Source organism: Chinchilla lanigera, unplaced genomic scaffold, assembly GCF_000276665.1.
Source record: "Chinchilla lanigera isolate Chin_1 unplaced genomic scaffold, ChiLan1.0 scaffold00021, whole genome shotgun sequence".
Lineage (NCBI taxonomy): Eukaryota > Metazoa > Chordata > Mammalia > Rodentia > Chinchillidae > Chinchilla > Chinchilla lanigera.
Genome location: NW_004955422.1, coordinates 68,420 through 95,510, shown reverse-complemented (window position 1 = coordinate 95,510; position 27,091 = coordinate 68,420). Strand labels below are relative to the sequence as shown.

Below are 27,091 nucleotides of genomic sequence, written 5' to 3'. Positions count from 1 at the left end.
ATGAGATCTATTGGAATAAATCTACTACACTTGCAAAATTTAAACTCTCCATTAGAATCTGACACATGAGTGTCCCTCTTGAGTTACCTGCACATAAGCAGACAGTGCTTCAGTCCAGGGGCTGCACTGGTGATTTCTCCTGGTCCTAAATGACAACAGCTTCACACACCGATACAGTCTCTCAGAATACAGAGAGCAAAATACCATACACACCATCGCTGCACCTGGGAATGTTTACCACTGACCAAACCTTTGCCGATTTCATCATGTTTTGAGTGTATTGTTTTGATGGCTAAGAACACAGTCGAGTGAATACTCCTTTAGCCAAACACTCGTTGATGGAAGGACAGTAGTCTGTGGACACTTAATGTGTGTTGTTGGAATCATAGCATTTATGGTTGAATCTTTCACTTGCTACATGCTCAAGGGTGACGTATTCCTTAATTAAACTCACTGGGACCCCAGTCCTCAGCGTGAGGGCAGGGTATGCACCTCCAGAGATGCCAGAAGAAGAATAACAATCTAGAATATGATTTCCAGAGACATATTCTCCAGGGGAAATAGCAGTTTTGGACAAATTTAGGTCAAATCTCCATATGGAAACTATCCAGGGTGAGCAGAAATAAAATATCTATAACCTTTAATTAAAAATCATGGCCATGGGTTAAAGGAAGGGTAATAGCAGAGATAGTTACGGTCCAAATATATGAGTGTTATATGCATATTTGTACACAGCATGTTGAATCCCAGCATTTTGTACAATTAAGAGGCTCTAATAAATGGAATATTATTCAAAACTCATGCCCTACAATCTAAGCAAATTTGGTAATATACAGCTTAACAATTTTCAGTTGACATCTGAACTCAAGCAGAGATGAGGCAAACTTATTTTGGAAGAAGTCATTGAAAACTTGATTCAAATGCAGATAAAGCCTATTTCACCCATATGAAGTTTGTGTATCACAGTTTCAAACAGCCCGATCATTAGGATGTGTATTGGAACAGGAATTGGAAAAGAGAAAACAGATGTGGGGCTGTCCTATGTATCTGCAAGTATTCAGGAAATCATTAAATTACATAGCACATGGACCATGGCACACACGCTTGTGTATCTCAAAGGATTTAAGTCCTATGGCTTCTATATATGATCATAAGGAACTCAACTAGAATTAGTGACAGAATATCTAACACATTTCCCAAGTATTTACAATTATGCAATCTATGTGAATTTGAAATACAGTAATCTATCTTTATTGCACTGTATCTTATTGGAAAAACAAATGCAAAGAAATGCTAAATTTCACAGAAAACAAGTCATTTTAATATCACCATGCGTACTCTTTTCTCATGTATAAATTTACAACTTCTTTCTGATTCTATGAAAAATAATTATTACTCTTCAAGCATAACATGCTAAGCAGTACTACAAAATGACATATTTAAAGTCTTACAATACAAAATAATAAGATAGATATTTCAAACATGTATGCAATCCCCCATTCTTTTCTGAAGTTCTGAAAAAAAGAATAAACTGTATATTTATCTATGATTTTATTCTTGCAAAGTATAACAAACATTGGCATTTCCTTTTTTATGCTTTTTAGATCTCGTTACTGCTACACATTTGCAGTACATAGCGCTTACAATCCTTGAGTGGAGTTAGTGCCTGTACGGCACATGTCTTCATTTTTGTCATCATGCCCTCCCCCGGCCCTCCCTCTAAGTCTTGATCCCCCTCCTACTTGATAATGATCTGTCTCACACTTCTGGTCATTTATCTCCTATTTGGATTTTTATTTGTAGTTTGTTTTTCACATATAATTCTGAAAAAGACTGACCTTTTGCTTTATAACAACCAGGAAAAATCTGTCATTAAGTAGAATTACTTTATGGCATTAATTGTGGCACATAAGTTGATAGTCTCAACTGAAATATTTCAACAAAAAGAGAATATATATTTTCTAACAAATTCGAATAGTCTTAAAAATATATGTGATTTGTTAGAAGATTTCACATCATACAAGTTTTCTATGGTTCAGTTATTAGATCTGAAGGAAATTTCAGCGCACTGAAAGAATCACGCATGACTTTCCTGGAAGAACCAACTCTTCCTTGAACATAAGTGAAACAAACTCATTTTTGTTTCCTAGACCAGAGCTTCTTCATGGCACTTTTCATCTCTGCATTTCTCAGAGTATAGATGAGGGGGTTCAACATGGGGGTGATAACCGTGTAGAACAAAGTCAAGGATTTATCGACGGGCAAGGTAGAGGGAGGTCTCACATAAATAAAAATGCAAGGAACAAAGAAGAGGACGACCACCATGATGTGGGAGCCACAGGTGGATAAGGCCTTGTGCCTCCCTTCCTGACTCAGGTTCTTCAGGGAGCGCAGAATGACACTGTAGGAGACCAGCAAGAGTGAAAAGATGACCATACAGATGACACCATCATTGGCCACCACTGTGAGGCCAATAACATGGGTGTCAATGCAGGCGAGTTTTATTAAGGGGTACATGTCACAAATGAAGTGATCGATGACATTGGGGCCACAGAAGGGAAGATTGTAAACAAAAAGAACATGAGGAGCAGCATGCAGAAACCCCCCCACCCAGGTGAGCAGCAGCAGCAGAGCACACCGCTGTTGGTTCATGATGGCCAGATAATGCAGGGGTTTGCAGATGGCCACATAGCGGTCATAGGCCATGACCACCAGGAGTATTATGTCAACGCCACCAAATAAGTGACCGACAAAAAGCTGAGTCATGCAAGCTTTGAAGGAAATGGTGCTCTTCTCATACAGTAAGTCTTTAACCATTTTGGGGGTAACTGTAGTGGTATAAATGGCATCTATAAATGATAAGTAGCCAAGAAAGATGAACATTGGGGCATTCAAGGCTGGGCTGAGCACCACAGTCAGGACGATGAGAAGGTTGCCTGCCATTGTCACCAGGTAGATCAGCAAGAACACAGCGAATAGTATTTTCTGACCCTGGCGGCTCTGAGTGAGCCCCAAGAGCACAAACTCGGTCACATTGTTCCTTTGTTCCATGCGTCCTTCTGTGTGTCCTTGTGTTTCTGCTCAGAATAAAATTATCTGCAAAGAGAATTGTTAGCATGAGTTTAGAAATTTAAGATCATAGGTTTATTCATTTCATTTGTAGGCACTGTCATTTATTATGTTCCAGTCTTGTCAGAGGTTATAAGATTTCAAGTGATGGAAGCTGGTGTCATTTTGAGGAGGCATGGTGTTGGAAATAAGTGATTAGAGGTAGAAATAACTGGGTACGAAAGAAAAATGCATCTGCCACAGCCAGCTTTCTATTAGGAAACAAATATTTGCACATATAATTAACTGTACATACAAAAATAAGGATTTATTAGCTTTAATGTAAAAACAGAAAGACATATATTTACTTCAAGGTGATAAAAGAGAGGCAACTTTACATTCCTGTGATAGAAAAATTTTCTCATTTAATAATAAACATCTCAAACCGACACATTGCTATTTTCAATTTGTTATTAAAAATTAGTAATTCATACCCTAAATAAATAGACGCAAGTATTTGGAGAATGGAATTACATCTTAGGAAATGTAAAATGTTACTATCTAAAATTTACAAAGGCTGTTAAGAAATTCATAAATAAAATGAAAACCAATAGCAAAGTGGATGGATAATATAAACAGATAATGAAAGAAATGATACATCCACATGACCAGTAAACATAGGATGCTGCCATTCATATGTAAAGAGAAAATGACAAAAGAAAACATAAATGTCAGTTCATAGAGATTAGATTTTAAATGTGATATAGCTCTAAAGGGGAATGGTATAATTTTAAAACATTGTTTTCTCTACTTTGAAGTTTACAATTTTTGGAACACAATTTGACAGTCTCTCTCTAAATATAAATATACATACCATTCATCACAATTACATTCTTTGCAATATATTGCATGGAAATGAAAGCCTTAGTATATAAGGATGTATACATATCAAGCTTTGTTTGTTATTTTAATAGGACTTCTAAATTTCACAATTTGAGTTCAATAATAGTGAAGAAATTGTTGAATAGATTATAAAATCTCTTAAAAGGAAAAGATGTCATTTATAAAAGTTAATTACAATTATGTCAGTTCCCTTAGAGAAATTTCACAAATTACTATTCAATAAGAAGTAGAAATCTACAAATGACAGGGCATTATTATGAAACAAATATGAAGTTACCATATACCTACCCAATTATAAATGTATATTTCCCTTATGAGCATGGGGAATATGGAAGTACATGGGTACATTGTGAACCCAGTGTATGTTTATGCTATTCAGGCAGGCACTACTGCAGTTTGTGATTTATGTCCCAATTGTGCTCTTGATGGTTTGTACATGAAGGATCAAAATGACAGGAGAGGCATAAGTGAGGAGAGAGAGAGAGAAGGAAGAGCAGAAGGTGAAGAGGAAGAGGAAGAGGAAGAGGAAGAGGAGGTGGAGAAGGGAACAAGAAGAGAGAGAGAAGAAGGAACTGAGAGTTAGCCAGAAGGCAGAGGAAATTTTCACACTGAGAATGCAAATGTACTATAGGTAGGATCAGTGTGCACGAGCCCACTTACATTTTAAAGTAATCCTAGTACCAGCAGTTACTCCTAAGTGTCTGTTGACTTTTGCTTCAATCTGACTTCATAAACTCTGTCCTGCTTCCTCTCCATAAACACGGATTTTTTGCCGCCCTCACTATGGCCCATAACTCTGCTCTTGCCGATTTCATTCTTTCCACTACTCTCAGTAATACCGCTCCTCTCATGCCCTCTCCATTTCCTATGTCATCAATTTTTCCCCCGTGTTGCATCATTCTGTCCACATATTTATACCATCTGTTTGCAAGCAGCACCCTACCTCACTTCTCAGCTCTTCTTAGACAAAGCTCTCTACTTTGTTGAGTCCACCGGTGCATCTGAGTCCTGCTTGACACCCCCCACCCCGCCCACTCCGACGGATTGAAGTAACAGCTTCCTTGGTCAAGACTTCCTGGCAGCTCTTGGAAGTCACACATTCACCTTCTACAGAGATAACCTTGCCCTTTAATGTTCAACATCTAAACAATCCCTAGAAGAAGCCTTGCCTGGTCCTATGAGGAGATTTACAAAGAACTGGACTCTAAAAATTTATAATATCCAATTTATAATTGGATATTATAAATATCCAAGAATAGTATTAATGATTGGAATATACACGTATTTTTGCAATGACAGAAGATCCCCTAATTATCAAAATCACGTAGAATTTTAAAAAGAAGCCGAGTTCCTGTATAATCACTACAGTATAATAGCGTACAGAAAACCTAGTCCAGAATCTCACAAGTAAATACAGCTCCTGAGTACCTGCATGAAGAGATGGTCACTGATTCCCAGTTCTGGATTTGTAGCTTTCCCTGAGGTCCTCTGTGATGACAGCTTCAGGCATGGGTGTCATCAATGAAAATACGGAGAGCAAAGAGCACACACCCATCATTGTGCCTTGAGATGTTCCCTTTCTTTCCTTATTTACTGAAAGATTGATTCATGTCTTCCAGAAGGGAAATGTTATTTTTATAATTGTTGAGATTTAAAAAATTAATATCAAAAATGTCCTATAATGGCAAGAAACCTGGATCTGGATTATAAACAAAGAAACCACAACTATGCATTTTGAGACAATGTGGCCTAAATATAAAACAATAGTAAATAAGCATTTTGAGGTAAAATAATAAATTTTTAATGGAAAAAAAGATTCATGAAACACATTTGTGTTTCCAAGTTTTGCTTTAGATTTGTAAAAGCGGAATAATGAAATTATTGTTACTATCATCCCAATGTTCTGGTGGGGCTTCACCTACCATACTTGAATTTAAGGTTGACTAAGTATGCAGATTTCATTTAATCTGTATTCTGTCATGATTTGAATTTATCAGCTCTTAAGAAAACAACTGCATGAATGCTGGTATAAACTAACATTTCCCAAGGTTAGGGCAAAAGTCTGTGGATACTTTATGTGTTCCATAACATGTGTCATTGAGCCACTCATTTGCTGAATCTCCAAGGTAGTTTTTTCTGTAATTAAACTCAGTGGGACCTCAGTCATAATTCTAAGTGTACAGTAGCTCCAGAGATGCCTGAAGAAGAATAACCATCTAAAACACGATTTCCAGAGACATCCTCTGGGGACTGTCGTAACTGAACAACTTGAAGTCAAGTCATCATCAAGGAAATAGCCAGTTTGGGCAGACATGAAAGACATAAAAACTCTTTTATTAAAATCATGACTTATGGCTTTAAAATAGGATAGTAAGGTGGCTGAATATGATCAAAATATGAGTAATATATGCATGTATGAAACCACTTCTTTGAATCCAAGTACTTTTAAAAATTGATAGTAACTAAAGAAAACTATAGTTTTAAAAGATCATGCCCTAACAAAATATATGAATTTCATGAATACATCCTTTAACCAATGCATTTTCACTTGACATCAGAACCACCACCAGAGAGGAGGAAAATTGATTTCAGGACAGGCCACTGAAAAGCTGATTCAAATACCAGTATAGTCAGCTGACCAGTATGTGAAAAAATCTGAATATACCATAGTTTTAAACAGATCATTGATTAGAATGTTTATTAGAAGAGGAACGGGGAAAGACAAAATAGATGAGATTATTCATATCTAAGGATTCATGGAACACTCACAAATATCGACAATAGATGAGACCATAACACACAGCTATAAGTGTCAAAGGACATAAATCATAAGGCATATGTATCTGATAATAAGAAACTCAACTAGAAACTGGAGACAATAATATAAGTACATTTCCCAAATTACAAATGTAACTATGTGAATCAGAGACATAATCATCTGCCAGTCAGATTGGTGGAGTAACAATTAGTGAATTGTATAAAAGGGTGAAAGCAATCAAAAGCAGGAACGTTTGGTTTTTTATATTTATTTTTGTTTACTTAGTATATGTTTGCAATGCATGCAGTTTTCAAACATATCAGGCAGAAGGTGCATGTGCACAGCTCAGTTTGTTTCTCTTTTTCAATCCTCTTCTGTCTCTCCCCCTGGCTCCATCTCTAACTCCCTTTTCACCAGTTTTATTCTGATTGTTATTATATGAGGACTAACAAATCTGACAAACACTTAGCAAGACTAATTCAGGAAAAAGTAGATAAAGTTCAAATAAATAAAATTAGAATGGTAAAAAAGAAAGAGTATAGTAAAAATCTTCCAAATGATAAAGATCACGTGGGATTATCTAAATCAAAGTGTATGCCAAGAACACCACATATATCTGAAACACCAAAGAAAGTGGTACAGTGTTAGAAACATGCTAGCTAACATACTGAGTCCAAATGGCAGAGGAGTGCTAGGCAGACCTATAATGCGAAAGAAGACAGAATAAACTGTCAACAGTCTCACAAGAAAGAGAAGTTAAGGAACCTGTGCGTTACAGGACTGTTGTGTACTGTGGAAATCACATCGTACTTGGAAATGAAAGTGAGTCATAATTTTCCTACATTCAAACAAAAGCTGCCTGCAAATGGAGGATCTCATTTTAGAAAAAGAAGACAAAAGGCAAATTTCAAAAGACTAATATTTTAAAAATTACAGCTACACATAAATATATCATAGTGGACTGTTAACCATAAAAAGAATTGTTGAATGAAAAGACCCATTCAACCCAGCTATTGCTGTTTAGGGTATTTTTCTAGAAGATTTAAAACCATTATACCGCAGCGATATACGTGCACCCATGTTTATAGCAGCACAATTTAGAATAGCTACATCTTGGAAACAACCCAAATGCCCATCAAACAAAGAATGGATAAAAAGATGTGTGCTTTTTTTTGTTTTGTTTTTACAGTGCAGTACTACTTAGTTATAAAAGAGGATATACTTGAGGTTTTTATAGGTTAATGGATGCAACATGAGACCATACTCAAGTGAAATAGATCAGACCCACATGTGTAAACATCATACTGCCTCCCTCATGTAAGCAATTGGAAGAGTAAACAAAATCCAAAAAGTACAATAGATATTGTGAAAATGAAAGAAACTGCTTAAAAGGAAATAACAACCGGGATGAGGAACAGAGAAAAGATGGAAGAGAAAAGAAAAAAAAAAATATACACATACAAGGTAGCTAACATAATTATACTACTAATTTCTGTTAGTTCATTAAAAGAATGATTTGTGCTTATATTATGTTTTCATGCCTATATCTTGTAAGCTGTGCAACTAATTTAAAATAACAATATGCAAGATATTAACCATTCTTAATCTCCTACTATCATGTTTTGAAATTCTGTATTATTTTCATTGTCTTTTTTCTGAAAAATTAAAATAAAGGACTGACTTTGTCAGGTAAATCACAATAAATATAACCTCTTACTAAATAATTTTTTCTAAATGAAATCTCATTGAATATAATATTGAAATAATTTTTATGAAACTAGCTCCACTTTAATTAAATTTAAAATAAATATGCAAGAATGAGGTTTATTTAAGACAAATGAGAAGTACTGGGCATATTAAACCTGAAAATATATTTTATATCAAAAGCAGTCTTATGCATTGTGTATTAATTAGCAGTACAAAATATGTCTGTGGAAGCCAATGGAGTCATGAAATGGATTCAAACGTATGTGTGATTTTAGAATCCTATAAAATCGGGATTTCAAAACAGTGGAAGAAATAATTATGCCCTGTGAAAGTGTCCACCAAGAAAAAAATTGATGTCCAATTGATATCTCTAAACCTCTGATTTCAAGAAAAACTGTAGATGGATCAAAATTATAAAACTATAAAAATACTAAACTTACATGCTAAAATATGTGGAAGAATGTTAGGCTAACAGCGAATTACAAAAATCCTTTCCAGCACACTTTCCAAAATGAAGAAATATTAACAGATTTAACCAAGGAAATATAGAAATATTGCTATACAGTCAAAAACTACCTCATAAATAAAACATCAAAAGCAAATCAAATCTGGGAAATTAAATTTACATAATGTTAAAAGGGATAATTTTACTGTCTATAACTTAAATCATGAAAATCAGTACCTAAAATCTCAGCAATCACAGAAAATATGTAAAGGTCTTTAATAGACAACTCACAGAAAATAAATAGCAATACATATTAGGTTAAACAGAGAAATAATTCTTACACTAAACTTACTCAATTTCAATTAGACCAGACCAGTGCATTATTTAATCAGATTGCCATTTAATCAGCTTGTCATTATCAAGTGTTGTTTGTTGAGAAGTAGATGGGAAAATTCTCATCAAGGGTGTGCAGTGGTGGCCGGCACTAAGTTCATGAGTGGTCTTTTTTCAGTAGCTGAATATCAGCATTTTAACTATGTACACCACAGGATTCTACAAACAGCTTTTAAGAACTCACACTTAGACACATTCCAAGTGTTTCTTCTTACACTTAGAGAAAAAGAATTTGTTGGGGAATTATTTGTGATAGACAATGTTCAGAAAACTTTTGAAAGTTATATCGAATTTAGTACATCTTTATAAGGGAGATTTAGGTGGCAATGGGAAGATTGAAAATGGGGTAGACATTTGTGAACTAGTTTCTAAAGATCTTTAGGAGCCTGAGGAATAGCTGCAAAGTTCTACACACAGAATCAAAACCACTCATGTGTATGTGGAAATATGCTTGTATCTGCCAAGAATAAATATGAGGTGTGCTCAAAAACAGACAAATGTTTAAATAAAATGTTTTAAAATTATTACATGAAAGGCACGTTTATATTAATGATCCTCCTCTCAAAAAATAAACTCCTCCTTACTTTGAACACACTTTTCTACTCTGGAGCAGTTCTGGAAGTCCTCTTTCCTGAGTGTCTTTATGATATATACTGAAAATTATGATGAATGCTGCTGCTAATTGCCATGCATGGGAAAGGAAGGCTCCTAAAATCATTCAGCTGTGTCTTCATTCAGTCTGACTCCCTGGATCTGGCACCATTCACCTCTGTCTCTTTACTAAAGTCGAGATGACCATGCAAGGTAGAGTCAACTTGGATAAAGCAGCAGTGGCATAAGCAGCATCCATGAGTGATAGATTAGCCAGGAAGAGGTACACCTGGGAACCCAAAGGCAGGCAGGCAGAGCAGCACCACTGTCACAATGGAGATGAGTAGAAACTTGACTAATGCCTTTTGCCCATGGGGATCTAGAGTAAGATCCAGCAGAACAAATTCTATGACACTCTTATGTGTCTCATTCACTCTGCTTAATATTTGTTTTAGGAATTTGGACCCAATATTTTTATCAGCATCACTATATTCCATTCTTGTGAATGTTGGTGGTAAGAAATTGTCAAAAGTAGTTTGTTTCTTCTACTTTGAAAAGAATACACAAAAAAAATTGAAAAGAATACACCAAATGACATTGTCAAATTTTAACCCAAATGGAGAAAAAAATAGTTACAGGGTAAGCTTAGTTTTATTTTTATCTTCACTTGCTAGAGGAGAAAACTGACTCTCCCACAAAATCTCAGCTAGGTTGATTCCCATCTGAAATAGTTTATTCTGCTTGTTTTATGGCTTATATAAAGAAATGCATTCCTGTGTAATCCCCTGGGATAAATGCACTGCTAACTGAATATTAGATTTACTTTCTGTTTCTTACTCTAGAATTAGAAAGAGGACCTGCTTAGGGTTATTCCCCAACCCTAGGCAAGAGCTCCCCAGACTAGAGTCATGGTTAGAATGCAGACAGTAAAGACAACGTTCATGAGCTTTCAATTGGGATCATGATTCTATTGGAAACTGGGTGTGAGCCTATGTGTGTTTCTTTCTGGCAATGAATTTCTGTATATTTCCTCCAAGTTCTAAATTCTGTGTGAGGTTAAATTTCTTGCAGATGTAATTTCAAAGCAACCCAGTGTTCAAATTGTGGCACAGATAATGCTAGCAGATTTTAGCAAAATATATAGTGTGTGTTATCAGCAAATACTGGAACTGAAAGCTGTGAAAAACAAATTGGCAGCTTGGCCAGAAGCAAAGCCATTATAAGATTGGGCCACTGAGGCTCCTGCCCTGATTTCAAAAGAAATCTTAGATGACTATGCAATGTGCACCATAAAGGGTGATGGAGAAAGCTGTGTCAGTTCAGCTGAAAGTACAGTGAAGACCGCAGAAAGCTAGACCTCCCAAGAACGTGGAATGTCCTCCAAAAAGCTGCAGACTATGGGTAGATCAGCCTAAGAGACAGGGCATGTGGGTGGAGACCACCAAGGACATAAAAGCAGAGCTGCTCAGCCTTAAGAAACATCTCACCAACATGTGTCCCAGATGTTAATTTTGGAGGTAGAGGACTTAGTGTTTCTCCTGCCGGATTCTAGTCTTATTTTGCTTTTATCCTTTCATTCTGCCTATTCCTACCTTTTGGATTGGGAATAGGAAGTACTAAATGTCTTTTTTATTTTACAGGGGTTCACAGCTAAGAGTTTGTGTTGAGTCTCAGAAGAGATTTTGAGCTTGGAATTTTTGGCAATGGTAAAACTGTTAAAACTTGCCACTCTCACAGATGAACTAAATACCCATAATGAGATGAGCATAAACTTTATGGAGATTGGAGCAGAGTTTTATGGTTTAAATCTATAATGCCTTCTCCAAAATTTCATGTGTTCAGAGGTACTGGGTGAAACCTGGATGAGTGTGTTTTCGTCCTTTGCCCTCTCATCCCTCATTCTGCTTCTTGGCAGCCAGGATTGAGAAAATTACTTCCGCCATGCCCTTTCATCACGCCTCTTCTGCCTGGAATCAGCTAACCATAAAATGAATAGCCCAAAATCATAAGTGGCTGCAACTTCTATGTTCAACATTGTGAATGTTAGTTATTTTGTCCAAGTGACAGCAAACTTAACCAGTACAACATGATACCTTAATGATGGTCCCTGGCTGGAGTATACTCAAGGTTTGGCAGTATTTCAGTTCTTTGAAATTCATTTGGTAATTCTAACAGGAAATAAACCCTTCCAATGCAATGCAGATTCACTTTATAGCTTTTTTGTATTATAATTGTTTTCATAGATTGTTTTGTTACAGTATTTGTGATAAATTCAAATGAAGTCATATCCTCTGAACAATTTTCATTCTATGAACAATCCCTGAAGGATGAAGATGTGGGTCTTATAAGGAAATTTTTAATGTTTTTCTAACTTTGTTTGTGACCTAATAATTATTCTAGAGAGTAATATTTTTAACTTTATGTATTGCCATAGATTTTGCAATTTATTTTGCCATTAATTTCTACTTTCATTTCTCTATAGCCAATATTACTTAGGGGATTATTTTTTATATTTCTTTCAGTATGCTTCATGGCCTAGTATATGGTGTATTTTTGGAAATTTTCTGTATTCTACTCAAAAATATTTGTTTTCTGCTCTTGATGGATGAAACTGTAGATCTTTGTTAAATCCATTTGTTCAGTGAAGTGCCCCAACACTGATACTTCTTTGATGATTTATCATCTAAAGGACCTGTTTATTTATGAAATGGATAGAGAAGTCCCCTGCTCTGGTTGTTTGGCACAAATGCTTTTTTTTTTAACCCAATGGATTTGTTTTGACAAGTTGGTTGCACTGACATTTGGTGCATATATCTTTACTACTGTTGTTTTATCCTGCTGAATTGTTGCATTTACCATTGTATAATGACATTCTTAGTCTCTAAATCAGTCTTGGCTTGAAGTCTACCTCGTCTGAAATAGGTTTTTTTCAGGCTTCAGATCCATGGTATACTATATTCAATATTTTTATTTGCAGTTTTTTTGTTTCTTATTTGATTAATTGTGTCTTTGCAGACAACATATGGCTGGAGTTTGTCTCTTAAATACAATTTGCCACTTTTTAATTGGGAAACTAACACCATTAACACTGAGTTAGAATTTTAAGGATTCACTGAATCCTGCTATTGCAGTATTTTTCCAGTGTTGATTCCTTTATTATTTTTTCTCTTATTTCACTCATCTCAGTGTAAGATACATTACTGTACTTTTCTTAAATAATAAAATATTCAGGGAGTTTAAATATGATTCAAAAATAAACTGACTGAACGAAACAAGACTACCCAAATTATAGATGACCAGAAATTATAAAAAGAACCAAGCAGAAATCCAGGATATAAAAATTTCAATTGAAAGTATGTATAGAAGATACAACCAATGTAGCCAGATTTGGTGATGCACATCTGTAATGACAGCACTTGAAATGTTGAGACAGGAAGATTGCCATAATTTCGAGGCCATACTGGTCTTCACAATGAATTTAGGGCCAGTTTGAACTACACAGCAAGACCCTGTCTCAGAAAAAAGGGATACAACCAATGTAAGGAAAGAATATCAGATCTTGAAGTAAAGTTTGAAGCAATAGATCACCCTTAACAATTATTGTATTCAATTATTGTACTCAATAGCCTAAAAAGAATGAGACAACATGAAAGCTGGATTAAACAGCAGCTAGATGACAAAAAACAAAACAAAAGTGTTATTGTAGTGAAGGAAAGATTATAAGGCACTGAAAATGTATAAGGAAATCATTCACCAAAATGATAGCAGGAATTTCCAAATGTAGGGACAGAACTCATTTTTCAGGCTTACAAAACCCCAAATACCTTGACCGACAAAGAGCTCCCTGACACATCATATTCAAAATTTTAGAAATTCAGGACGAAATTAACAGAAAAAAACTGAGAAAAAGGCCAAGTAGTTTAAAACACAAGCATAACTGAATAATGACACACTTCTTATGACAGCCCTCAATGGCTATAAAATCTTGGGATAACATTTTTCAGGTCAAACAGAAAAAATAAATTGTTAATGAACACTTTTATATTTCGATTGCTGGGAAAATAAAAAGATTTCATGCCAAAGAAATCCTAAAAAAAGTCATGCACAAAACCCACATTGCAGAAAATTCTTTAGAAACACCTAGACAGAGAAAGGGATGTCACAGTACCACAGGGCCCAAAGGAAAACGAAAAATCAAAGTTGGAGAAGAGCTGAAAAAACACATTATATTGTCTCCCTAGTATAAGAATCTGAAAGAGTAAATGGAATTTAAAAGGTACAATAGATAATGTGAAAGGGAAAGAAACTGCTCAAAAGGAAAGAATGACTTGGATGAGGAAAAGGAGAAAATAAGGCAGGGATAATTGTACTATTAATTTCTATTGCTTTCTTGAAAGGAACAGTTTATGTTTAATTATTTGATCATTCTTAAATGTCTATATTTATTTATCTGCATAACCAATGTGAAGATAACAGTCTATAATATAACCATTGTTAATTTCTTATTGCCTTGTCTGAAATTCTGTATTGTTTATATTGTTTTTATGTTGTTTCATTTATGTCTGTTTGTTACTACGTTTTGGTTCTTTTATTTTTAAAAGTAAAATTTCAAAAAAGCAAAAATTTAAGAAATCAGTACTGGAAAAATATTTCAATGAAAAGATTCAGTAAACCTTAAAATAACATGTGTGTTAGTGGTTTTAATTCTACAATAAAAAAAACATATTGGCAGTTGGGGTTAAACAAACTTAAAGAAACTGAAACAAGCCCCATCCATAGATTATGAGCAAGAGATAAAATTCATAAAAAAGAAACTTATAGACTGAAATTGAAAGTACAGGACATAACATACCATGGAAATGAGACTAAGAAGAAGCAGAAGATACTATGATATTTTCGGAGAAGAATGCAAGCCAAAGCTCATCAGAAGAGACAATGAAGTTCACTGCACACCAGTAAAAGGGAACAATTCAACAAGATAACAATTAATATATATGAACCAAATATCAATGCAACTCCATTCACAAAACAAAAGCTATTGAAAAAGACAGATAAATACCAAACAATCACAGCAAGGGACTCATGTATTCTGTCTCACAGATAGATCATCTAGACAAAAATCAACAAAGAAATATTATAGAAGAAACACAGTATTTAATAAATGTATTTAACAGAAATCTACAGGTGTTTCATCTCAGAATAGAATACATATTTCTCAAGTATGTGGAACTTTTTCCAAATAGACTACATGTTAGGCCATAAACATGTTCAAATAAATAACAAAAAATTGAAATATGATCCCTTGCTTATTATTGTATCCAAGAGAAATGAAATTAGACACAAATAGTAAACAAAATCACAAAAAGTATACAAATACATGGAGATTAAATAATATGCTCTTGATTGGTCATTGGGACACAGACAAAATCAGAAAACCATGAAAAAATTTTCCTAGAGTATACATGTCTCGATATTGTTCATAGCATAAAAGCTGCTTGGGAGAGACTATTTCACTTGTATTTGCCCCAAATATTGTAACAAATTAATAATACAATAACACAATAGCACACTCTTCCAGATTACACCCGGTGAACCACTCACTCTATTCAAGTCCTATATCTTAATACGTGAATGTTATACTGATTTTTGTTTTTATTTTTGTGTGTGTGTGCAACTCTAAGGAGCTGAACCATAACACTTTGCATGAATTCCCAAGGGGTAAGGTTCATTTCATCAAGTGTATTTAGTCCATATCTTGTTATTTTAAAAAATAAAAGAAGGAAAATATATTAACAAACAGACATCCATTTATAAAATAGCATAAGAACAATACAAACAAAACAGAGTTACAGACAAAGTTGCAGGAAATTAACCATGGTTGCTGAATTACTTACTGGTATCTTCAAAGTGGTTTCTCAGGAAAACAAATAAGACATACAAGATTGATCAAACAAGTAATCATTAACTATTCCTTTCAGTAAAGCAATAGAAGACAGTAGTATAACTGTTAGCTATTTTGTATATACATACTTACATAATTTCCCCTTCTTTCCCTTCTCTTTTCCCACATCCCAGTTGCCCTTTACTTTTGAGCATTTTCCTTTCATTTCACAATGTCTATCATACCTCCTAGTTTTTATTTACTCTTTCAGGTTTTACACTAGTGAGACAATACATTGCTTACACATGCAGGTCTGATTTATTTCACTTATGAATATGGTCTCTAGCTGTGACCATTTACCTATAAAAGCCTGGAGTTTATCTTTGTTTATAGTTGAGTAATATTCCATTATATAAAAGTACCACAATTTTTTTATGCAAGCCTCAGTGGATGGATTTAGCAATTAGAAATTGTGCTGCTATGAACAGGGGTGCACATATATCACTGTTATATGATATCTTCAGATCTTCTGGGAAAATACTCAGAAGGGGAATAGCTGGGTTGAATGGGACCTCTAGACCTAGTTTGCTGAGGAATCTCCAAACTGATTTACACAGTGGCTTCACCAGTCTGCATTCCCACCAGCAGTGGAGAAGAGTTCCTATTTCTCCACAGCCTTGCTAGCATTTGTTATTGGTTGATTTCTTAATGCTAGCCATTCTTACTGGGGTAAGGTGGAATCTCAGTGTTGTTTTAATTTGCATATCTTGAATGACTAATGATGTTGAACATTTTCTCATGCATTTGCCATTTGTATTTATCTGAGAAGTGTGTATTCATCTCAGCTGCTCATTTTGGGTCTTTGAATTTGGGGGGACTGATGTTTTTTAATTCTATGTTCTAGATAGAAGACTTTTGTCCAAGGGACAGTCGGCTAAAAATTTTTCCCAATTTGTGGGTTTTCTTTTTACTCTGCTGCTAATTTCTTTAGATGTGCAGAAACTTTTCAGTAGGATGAGGTCCCAGTTGTTGATTCTTTGAAACATTTCATGGGCAGTTTGGTTTTTGTTCATGAACTCTCTGCCTACCCGTATGTCTTTAAGGTTTTTACCTACTTTCTCTTCCAATAGATTTAGTGTTTCTGTTTTAATATTGAGATCTGTGAACCATTTTGACTTGAGTTTGGTGCACGGTGATTGACTTGGGTTTATTTTCAGTCTTTGGCAGGTAGCAAGCCAATTTTTCCAGCCCCATTTATTAAAGAGGCCATCGTACTTCCAGTGAGTTTGTTTGGCCCCTTTACTAATGATTAGGTGGCTGAGTGTTTGTGGTTGTGTCTGTGTCCTCCAGTCTGTTCCATTGATCTTCCAGTGTGTTTTTTAGCCTAGTCCATATCTAAATGTCAGTTTCACCTATTTAAACATTGCTAACCACATCCAAAATTTCTTCTGAGACTCAGGGAAAACTGTTATCTATGAACCTCTGCAAAAAGTCAAAAGTAAAATAAAGTTCTTCTAGCATACAGTGGCTAGAGCCAACATCCCCATGTTCCTGGTACGTCTGTATATCAGGAGTCTCCTTCACACTTCTACTGGGGGCTTGGCCAGGTTTTCAATTTCCTATGACCACTGCATGTCAAGGATTAAAAAAAAGATACAAGTGATATCATTTGTGAGGAGTCCAGGAGGGTCAGAACTGTGTTGTACCTAAGACAAAGACTTTTCTGGATTACCCGTATTTACTGGTTCCTTAGCAATTCAGTGTGGTGCTGGAAGTGGAGGGGAGATCTGAGGCAAAAGCCAATGAAAATGAGCAGTGTCTTGAGAAGTTAGAAGAAAGACATTCAAAGCAGTAAATCTTACAAACTTAGAGAACTGTTTGATTTCTAAGGCTGGTGGCATATAGCTCTGGAATAGGAAGAGTCAGCCCCTCAGCTTCAGTCTGATTTTGCCTTCAGAGACCGTGAATATGAGATTTTCCAACACAGCAAGAGAGCACTGTGTTCAGCAACTTCTCCCTTGCACAGCCTGTCCCCAACATACTTTCAGCTGTCTGTCAAGCTCTGCACATCACTCACTATGCTGCGCATGGTTTGGCTTGCACAGGATAACTTTTGAAATCTGAGCAGAAACCTCAGTGGTCTCAGTTTTATAAGAACTGCCAATTTCTTTTTTTACATTGTTCAGTTCTGGCATTTACTCACATCACTTACTCTATGTTTTGTTAAAAGTAGTCAGAATTGCTCACACCACAGCTTGAATGTCAGATTGCTTTTGGAATCTTTGACAACTGTCTACTCTGCAGGTCTGTACTGCATATTTGTAGTGTATGGATTAAGGATTATGCTAACTTGGTATATGAAAAGCAGAGCCTGTCCCTTTCAGAAGAACACAAACACTTACGGATATAATGAAGAACATAATGGAAAATAGCAGAGTCATTATCAGATACTCTAAACTATATAGGAAGACTAAGGGATCATCTTTATTTGTAGGAAAATGTGACACCAAACAAAGCTTCTCCCCCAAGACACTCAAAGGATCTCCAGCCGGGAAGTAGAGTAACATGCAGCTGTGTTCCTGCGCATCTCCCCTAGTCATTTACTTCTTCCTTGTGCATGTAACTCCTTATGATGACATTACAAATAAAGTATTATTCCTCTTCACGCATAATGAGCTACGCAATGTGAAAAGAATTTGTGAAAGTATCTCACAAAGCAAATATATATGTTTCACATATGAATATGATCTATTAATATTTTCATAGTGTGACTGAAGAAACCAGCTATTTACATATTATTACTTATTTTATTATTTATCATGAACATTATAATTTCATGAACATTATCAACTCTGAAAAATGATGGATTAATGTATATAAACATTGGGAAGAAACCATTCCTTAATAAAGCCGCAATATTAATTGTGGCACATTCAACTGTAATCTTGGCAGAACCATAAGTTTTTAAAAAGCATTCTTATAGACTTAAAATTCTAAGGACAATATATTTTCCATTATGCACAGTTGTTAAACTTGAGGGAAAATTTGCGTTAGTGAAATCAGATGTGACTACTTTGGAGGTAGCCACTCTCATCAGGAAACACATGTGACACAATTCTCTGTGACTTCACTTCCCTTTTCCAGTCCATAGTTTCTTCATGGCAGTTTTCATCTCAGCATTCCTCAGAGTATAGATGAGGGGGTTCAACATAGGAGTGATAGTCGTGTTAAACACGGTCAAGGATTTATCAATGGGCAAAGTAGAGGGGGGCCTCACATACAGAAAAATGCAAGGAACAAAGAAGAGGATGACCACCATGATGTGGGAGCCACAGGTGGATAAGGCCTTGAGCCTCCCTTCCTGACTCAGGTTCTTCAGGGAGTGCAGAATGACCCCGTAGGAGATGAGCAAGAGTGAGAAGATGACCATACAGATGACACCATCATTGGCCACCACTGTGAGGCCAATAACATAGGTGTCAGTGCAGGTGAGTTTTAACAAGGGGTACATGTCACAGATGAAGTGGTCAATGACATTGGGGCCACAGAAGGGAAGGTTGTAAACAGAAAGGATGTGCAGTATAGCGTGCACAAACCCCCCAACCCAGGCCAGTAGCAACAGCAGAACACACACTCGTTGGTTCATGATGGTCGAATAATGCAGGGGCTTGCAGATGGCCATGTAGCGGTCATAGGCCATGGCAACCAGGAGCAAAATCTCAGCACCACCAAAGAAGTGTTCTAAGAAAAGCTGTGTCATACAAGCTTTGAAGGAAATGGTTTTCTTCACATGGAGTAAGTCTATCATCATATTTGGGATAACTGTTGTAGAATAAACAGCATCCATAAGTGATAGATAACCAAGAAAGAAGAACATCGGAGCATCCAAGGCTGGGCTGAGCACCACAGTCAGGACGATGAGAAGGTTGCCTGCCATTGTCACCAGGTAGATCAGCAAGAACACAGCAAATAGTATTTTCTGACCCTGGTGGCTCTGAGTGAGCCCCAAGAGCACAAACTCAGTCACATTGTTCCTTTGTTCCATGCGTCCTTCTGTGTGTCCTTGTGTCACAGCTCAGAATAAAATTATATACAAACAGAATTATTACTAGTGAGTTCATGAAATTTAATATGACTTGTTTTTCATTTCATAAATAGCCATTATGATTTATTATATCCCATCACTGAAAGTGATAATGAGGCAAACTGGAAACATGTCTATAACTTTAGTGATCTTACAGACCAAGCAACAGAGATTAACAATCAGAGACATACAGAAAAATGACTTTTCATAAAAGAAAAGTAAATCTCAGAAAATTATCTTTTCCAGTGGTTGTTACTAGTATTGTGCATATGGATAATTCCAAAATCAAAACTAAAAATATATGAAAGATTGAAAATAAAATGAAAAGAAAACTTACTTTTTATATACCACAAGGTCATGAAATAGAGATGATTTTCTACTTATGGGTTTAGAAGAGTCTTTTCAGCTAATAAGAGGAATCTCAAGTTACACATTTGACAACTTCAAAATAATTTTGCAAAGCAAGAAAGTTTTCCATAAATAATTACATAAAATCAGTTTAGATAAAGGATTTGAATTTTAGAGAACATAAGCAGAGATAGCACCTGAAATAGACAACAAATTTTAAGAAATTAATTTGAAAAGAACAAGGCAATAGCAAATTGGACAAAGGATACAAACAACTTAAAATATACAGTCAGTTATCAAAAATCATATGGTAAAATGCTTAATTCATCAACAAGCAGATATAAAAAGATGTTTTATAATCATCACATTTTAAACATGATAAAGCTTTAAAATATTTAAAATGAAAAGAATTTTTACTTGCCATTTGAATTTTATAATTTTTGGAATAGAATTTCTCAATCTCTATGGATTAAAAGTACACATAGTTTTCCTCACAGCAATTAGACACTTTGGAACATATGCCATGGAAAGTTAGACTCTAGTACATAAAAACTTGTGCGCATTGTGGTTTTACATCATTATTTTAATGGTATTAAAGAAAAAAGTAAAAAAAATATAAAGATCAATGCTAAAGGAAGATATGGCTGGATGGAATATTAAATCCTTTAAATAGAAAACAGCCATTTAAGTAATTACAGGTACATAAGTACCCTAGGAGTAATTTCCACAATTACAGTGGAATAAGAAAGAATCAAACCTAAAAGTATGTATAACATTATAAAACAAATATATAAGACTATCTATATCCAATTGTGAATGCTTGTGTGTGGGTCCATGGGCATTGGGACTATGGAAGTCCACATGCTTGGCTAAAGCAGGTCTACATCTGTGGTGTCAGAGCCGGAAGAAGCAAGTGTGATGTGTGAACGTGAAAGGAACAGGAGGGACATCCAAGCTGAGGAGGAAAACAGCAGGGGAAATGAAGGGGAAGGAGGAGAGAAGAGAGGAAAGAGAAGGAGAGGGGGCAAGGGAAACAAACAAAATGATATCTTCACAGAGTCCATTTTCACTACTTCAGTTTCCAGGGAAAATAATCATAGAAATAAGTCACTCTCTAAGACTTTTTGACATATTCTTCAATCACAGTTCACACATTCTGCCCCCTTGCTCTACTCAAATTTGAATTATCATTTCTTAATTCCACCCCCTGTCTCTGCGCAGGCAGTAGGTTTCATCCTTTTAAGGGCACTGCTCTTCCAACTTCCCCCACCATTTCCCACATCATCAGTTTTCCCACCTAAGATTAAGCACTTTGTGGTTCTATTCAGGCAGCATATCTGCATGCTGGATGAAATTTATCCTTAGATCCACATCTCTTTTGTGCAAGATCCCACCTCAGTTCTCTCTTCTTAGAAAAACCTCTTCCTGTATTAAGGCCAAAGGTCAATTTGAGTCCTCTTCCTACTTGATCCACCATTTCTAAGAATTTATATAAAATTTTGTTTGCTTAAGTATTCCACTCTGTGATCTAAAGTTATTCAACTCCTACAAATATGACATCACCTTTTAATTTGTAATATTGTAAATGATGTTTAGAGGATAATTGATTTGGTTCTACCAAGAGATGTATAAACACCTGCACACCAAACATCTTCCAAATACTTATAACTTAAAATAGTTACAGGAACACTGATGTTAGAGAAAGCAAATTCATTCTAGGTTTTTATAGTGCTAAGAGATCCTAAAAGAGTTAAAGACTGGCATCAATTTATATATAGTTTAGCAGTGACAAAGGACATTGTAGTGTAACTGAGTATCAGGTTCCTACAGAAGCTTGAAAAGATTGAGTTCTACTGTGATGAATCCTCTGTACTTGCATTATGAAAACCCTCCCTCAGAGCCTGACACACGAGTGTCCCTCCCGAGTTACCTGTACATAAGCAGACAGTCCTTCAGTCCAGGAGCTGGATTGGTGATTTCTCCTGGTCCTAAATGGTCCTAAATTTTACACAGTGATGCCATCTCTGGGAATACAGAGAGCAAAATACCATGCACACAATTGCTGCACCTGGGAATGTTTCCACTGACCGGTCTTGCTATACTTGCAGCAGATACTTTATCCAATTTATTTAAAAAGTTACTTTATTAAATTTTTGTGATTGTAAATACCATGAATGTCATATAAACTCAAGTCTGATTCTTGATTATAAAAGAGAAATACCCAAAGTTCAGTTTTGGCAATATTTTGACTCAGAAACAATATTAAGTAGCATTTTAATGTATAATAGGCAAATTTATTGGATTACTAAGGCATATATTTGCAATTTGTGTTTTATAAAATAAGAGAGAAATAATGAAATAGCCCTCAAAATATTTTGATTCCTGAACAGTTCTATCACCCTGCCTTCAAATGGCTTTGGGAGGGTGTAAAGGATGGAGAAAAACCTGTAACCCCTACTTCATCAGGCTTTGAGTCTATTGTTTTGAAGGCTAAGAACACAGTCCAGTGAAAGCTCATTTAGCCAAATACTCCCTGAGGGAAGGAAAAAATTTGTGGACACTTTATCACACCACCTATGGTTGAATCCCTCACTAGCTACATGTGCAAGGGTTATTCCTTAATTAAACTCACTGGGACCTCAGTCATAACTCTGAGGGCAGGGTATTCACCTCCAGAGATGCCAGAAGAAGGATAACAATCGAGAACACGATTTCCAGAGACATATCCTCTGGGGTAAATAGCATGATTGAACAACTTGTGGTCAAATTTCCAAAAGGAAACAAACCAGGATGGACAGAAATAAAATATCTAAAAACTTTCTAATTAAAAATCATGGCCATGGGTTTAAGGGAGGATGATAGGAGAGATAGATATGGTCCAAACATATGAGTGTTATGTGCATGTTAGTACACAGCATGTTGAATCCCAGTATTTTGGACAAATAAGAGGCACTAATAAAAAGAATAGTTTTTAAAACTCATGCCCTACAATGTAGGCAAATTTGATAATAGTTTAACAATTTTCAGTTGACATCTGAACTCTCAAGCAGATATGAGGCAAACTGATTTTAGAAGAAGTCATTGAAAACTTGATTCAAATACAGATAAAGCCTAGTTCACCTGTATGAAAAAGTTTGTGTATCACAGTTTCAAACAGTCTGATCATTAGGATTTTTAGTAGAACATGCCCTGGAAAAGAGAAAACAGATATGGGGCTGTCTTATGTATCTACAAGTATTCATGAAGTATTCACCAAAATACACAGCACCCGGACCATGACACACAGTGGTGTATACCTCAAAAGATTTAAATCATATGGATTCTATTTACGATCATAAGGAATTCAACTAGGAATTGTTGACAATATCAAACACAATGTTCCCCAAGTATTTAAAATTAAGCAATTTATGTGAATTGGAAATACAATAATCTGTGTATCTCTATAGGATTATATGTTATGGGAAAAAAACTGCAAAGAAATGCTAAAGTCCATGGAAAATAAGTCATTTTCATATTTCCATTAGTACTGTTTTCTGCTGTTTAAGTTTACAGCTTCTTTCTGAATATATTAAAAATATTCTTCTTCAAGCATTACATGCTAAGCAATACTACAAAATTACATCATGTCTTGCAAAACAAATTAAGACAGACATTTCAAGTATATATGTGATTCAGCATTATTTCCTGAAATTCTGAAAAAAGAATGTATATTTAGATATGATTTTTTTTTTGCAAATTGTATCTTAAACATTAGTAATTCCTTTTTGATGCTTTTTAAATCTATTAGCATACATTTGTGATACATGGTGCTTACATTCCTTGCATGGATTTGGTGTGTACGGAACATATCTTCATTCTTTTATTCAGCCCCTCCCCTATCCCTCCCTCCAAGTCTTTTTTCCCTTCCTATTTGACAATCCTCTCTCTCCCTGCTTCCTATCATTTATCTTACTTATTTCTGAAAAACTGACTTTTTTGTTACATCCATGAAAAAACTCTCATTCAGTAAATAACTTTATGTCATTAATTATGGTGCACAAATTGATAGTCTCTACTGAAAATTTAAGAATATATATTTTCCTAACAAATTCTAATAGTCTTGAAATTACATAGACTATTACAAGAATTCACATCATACATGTCTTCTATTGTTATTAGACTTGAATGAAGTTTCAGCATACTAAAATAATAACACATGACTTTCCTAGGAGAACCAACTCTTCACTGAACATAAGTGAAACAAACTCAATTTTGTTTCCTAGACCAGAGCTTCTTTATGGCACTTTTCATCTCTGTATTTCTCAGAGTATAGATGAGGGGGTTCAGCATAGGTGTGATAATGGTGTAAAATAAAGTTATGGATTTATCAATAGGTAAGGTAGAGGGAGGTCTCACATAAATAAAAATGCAAGGAACAAAGAAGAGGATGACCACCGTGATGTGGGAGCCACAGGTGGATAAGGCCTTGCGCCTCCCTTCCTGACTCAGGTTCTTCAGGGAGCATAAAATGACCCCATAGGAGACCAGCAAGAGTAAAAAGATAACCACACACATGGCACCATCATTGGCCACCACTGTGAGGCTAACAACATGGGTGTCAGTGCAGGCAAGTTTTAATAGGGGATACATGTCACAGATGAAGTGGTCCATGACATTGGGGCCACAGAAGGGAAGATTGTATACAAAAAGTACATGTGGAGCAGCATGCACAAACGCACCAGCCCAGGTGAGCAGCAGCAGCAGAGCACACCGCTGTTGGTTCATGGTGGCCAGATAATGCAGGGGTTTATAGATGGCCACATAGCGGTCATAGGCCATGACAACCAGGAGTATTATGTCAACGCCACCAAATAAGTGAACTGCAAAAAGCTGTGTCATGCAAGCTTTGAAGGAAATGCTTGTCTTCTTGTAGAGTAAGTCTTTAATCACCTTTGGGGTAACTGTAGTGGTATAAACAACATCCATTAATGATAAGTAGCCAAGAAAGATGAACATTGGGGCATTTAAGGCTGGGCTGAGCACCACAGTCAGGACGATGAGTAGGTTGCCTGCCATTGTCACCACGTAGATCGGCAAGAACACAGCAAACAGTATTTTCTGACCCTGGCGGCTCTGAGTGAGCCCCAAGAGCACAAACTCGGTCACATTGTTCCTTTGTTCCATGCGTCCTTCTGTGTGTCCTTGTGTCTCTGCTCAGAATAAAATTATCTGCAAAGATAATTGTTAGCATGAGTTTAGAAATGTAAGATAATAGGTTTATTCATTTCCTTTATAGACACTGTCATTTATTATGTTCCAGTCTTGTCAGAGATTGCAAGATTTCAAATTTGATGGAAGCTGGTGCCGTTTTGAGGAGGAATGGTGTCAGAAAATAAATAGACACAAGTATTTGGAGAATGGAATTACACCTTAGGAAATACAAAATGTTACTATCTAAAATTTACAAAAGCTTTTAAGTAATAATAAATAAAAACCAATAGCAAAGTGGATGGATGATATAAGTAGATAATGAAAGAAACACTACATCCACATGACCAGTAAACATAAGATGCTGCCATTCATGTGTAAAGAGAAAATGACAAAAGAAAACATATAAATGTCAGTTCATTGAGATCAGATTTTAAATGTAATAAAGCTCTAAAGGGGACTGATATAATTTTAAAACAATGTTTTCTCAACTTTGAATTTTACAATTTTTGGAACACAGTTTGACACTAAGTATAAATACACATACCATCAACCACAATTACGCTCTTTGTAATGTATTCCATGGAAATTAAAGCCTTAGTATATAAGGACATATGTACAACATGTTTTATTTGTTAGTTTAGTAGAACGTCTAAATTTCACTATTTAAATTGAATAATAATAAATCATTAACAGATTATAAAATCTCTTAAAAGCTGTCACTTATAAAAGTCAATTACAATTATGACAGTTCCCTTAGAACTGTTCCCTTAGACAGTTTCCCTTACAAAATTATGTAATTTTGTAATTATGTAATTATAAAAATTTCACAAGTTACTATTGAATAAGCAGAAACCTATGTATGGCCAGATATTATTATAAAACAAATATAAAGTACCATATACCTACCCACTTATATAAATGTCTATTTCCCTTATGAGTATGGAGAATATGGAAGTACATCGGTACGTTGTGAACCTGGTGTATGTTTATGCTATTCAGGCAGGCACTACCACAGTCTGTGATTCATGCCCCAATTGTGCTCCTGATGGTTTGTACATGAAGGATCAAAATGACAGGAGGGGCACAAGTGAGGAGAGGGAGAGAGGGAAAAGCAGGAGGTGAAGAGGAGGAAGAGGAGGAGAAAAGAGGGGAACAAGGTACTGACAGGCAGCCAGAGATGCAGAGGAAATTTTCACACTGACTATGAAAACTCTACTATAGGTAGGATTAATATTCACGAGTCCCTTTGTATTCTAAAGTAATCCTAGTACCAACAGTTACTCCTAAATAACTGTTGACCTTTACTTCAATCTGACTTCATAAATTCTGCCCCGTTTCCTCTTCATGAACCTGGATTTTCTTCCTTCCTCACCATGGCCCATAACTCTGCTCTTGCAATTTCATTCTTTCCATTACTCTTAATAATACTGCTCTTCTCATTTCCCCTCCATTTCCTACATCATCAATTTTTCACCCCATATTGCACCATTCTGTCAACATATTTATACAACATGTCTGCATGTTGAAAAAGTCTATCCTTTGATCCAACATCTGGTTGAAACAAGCACCCTACCTCACTTCTCAGCTCTTCTTAGAAAAAGATCTCCACTTTGTTGAGTCCACTGGTGCATCTGAGTCCTGCTTGACTCCTCCCACCACTCCTATGGATTGAAGTAACAGCTTCCTTGGTCAAGACTTCCTAGCTCCTCTTGGAAGTCACACATTCACCTTCTAACAGAGATA

The 27,091-nt window shown here is 35.7% G+C and overlaps 3 protein-coding genes across 3 annotated transcripts; all 3 read right to left on the bottom strand.

Moving 5' to 3' along the window:
* Positions 1-2,133: 2,133 nt before the first annotated feature.
* LOC102028649 (olfactory receptor 4A47-like) lies at positions 2,134-3,051 on the bottom strand. Its single transcript, XM_005384927.1, has one exon. The coding sequence runs from the start codon at positions 3,049-3,051 to the stop codon at positions 2,134-2,136; it is 918 nt and encodes a 305-aa protein (XP_005384984.1).
* A 15,802-nt stretch (positions 3,052-18,853) lies between these two features.
* LOC102028309 (olfactory receptor 4A15-like) lies at positions 18,854-19,771 on the bottom strand. The gene has a single exon (XM_005384926.1). It carries the CDS (start codon positions 19,769-19,771, stop codon positions 18,854-18,856), a length of 918 nt encoding a protein of 305 aa, XP_005384983.1.
* Positions 19,772-24,403: 4,632 nt separating this feature from the next.
* Positions 24,404-25,321, bottom strand: LOC102027993 (olfactory receptor 4A47-like). The gene has a single exon (XM_005384925.1). The coding sequence runs from the start codon at positions 25,319-25,321 to the stop codon at positions 24,404-24,406; it is 918 nt and encodes a 305-aa protein (XP_005384982.1).
* Between the last annotated feature and the right edge of the window lie 1,770 nt (positions 25,322-27,091).

Coding starts and splice junctions, on each gene's coding strand:
- LOC102028649 (XM_005384927.1), bottom strand. CDS start 3,051: ATGGAACAAAGGAACAATGTGACCGAGTTTGTGCTCTTGGGGCTCACT.
- LOC102027993 (XM_005384925.1), bottom strand. CDS start 25,321: ATGGAACAAAGGAACAATGTGACCGAGTTTGTGCTCTTGGGGCTCACT.
- LOC102028309 (XM_005384926.1), bottom strand. CDS start 19,771: ATGGAACAAAGGAACAATGTGACTGAGTTTGTGCTCTTGGGGCTCACT.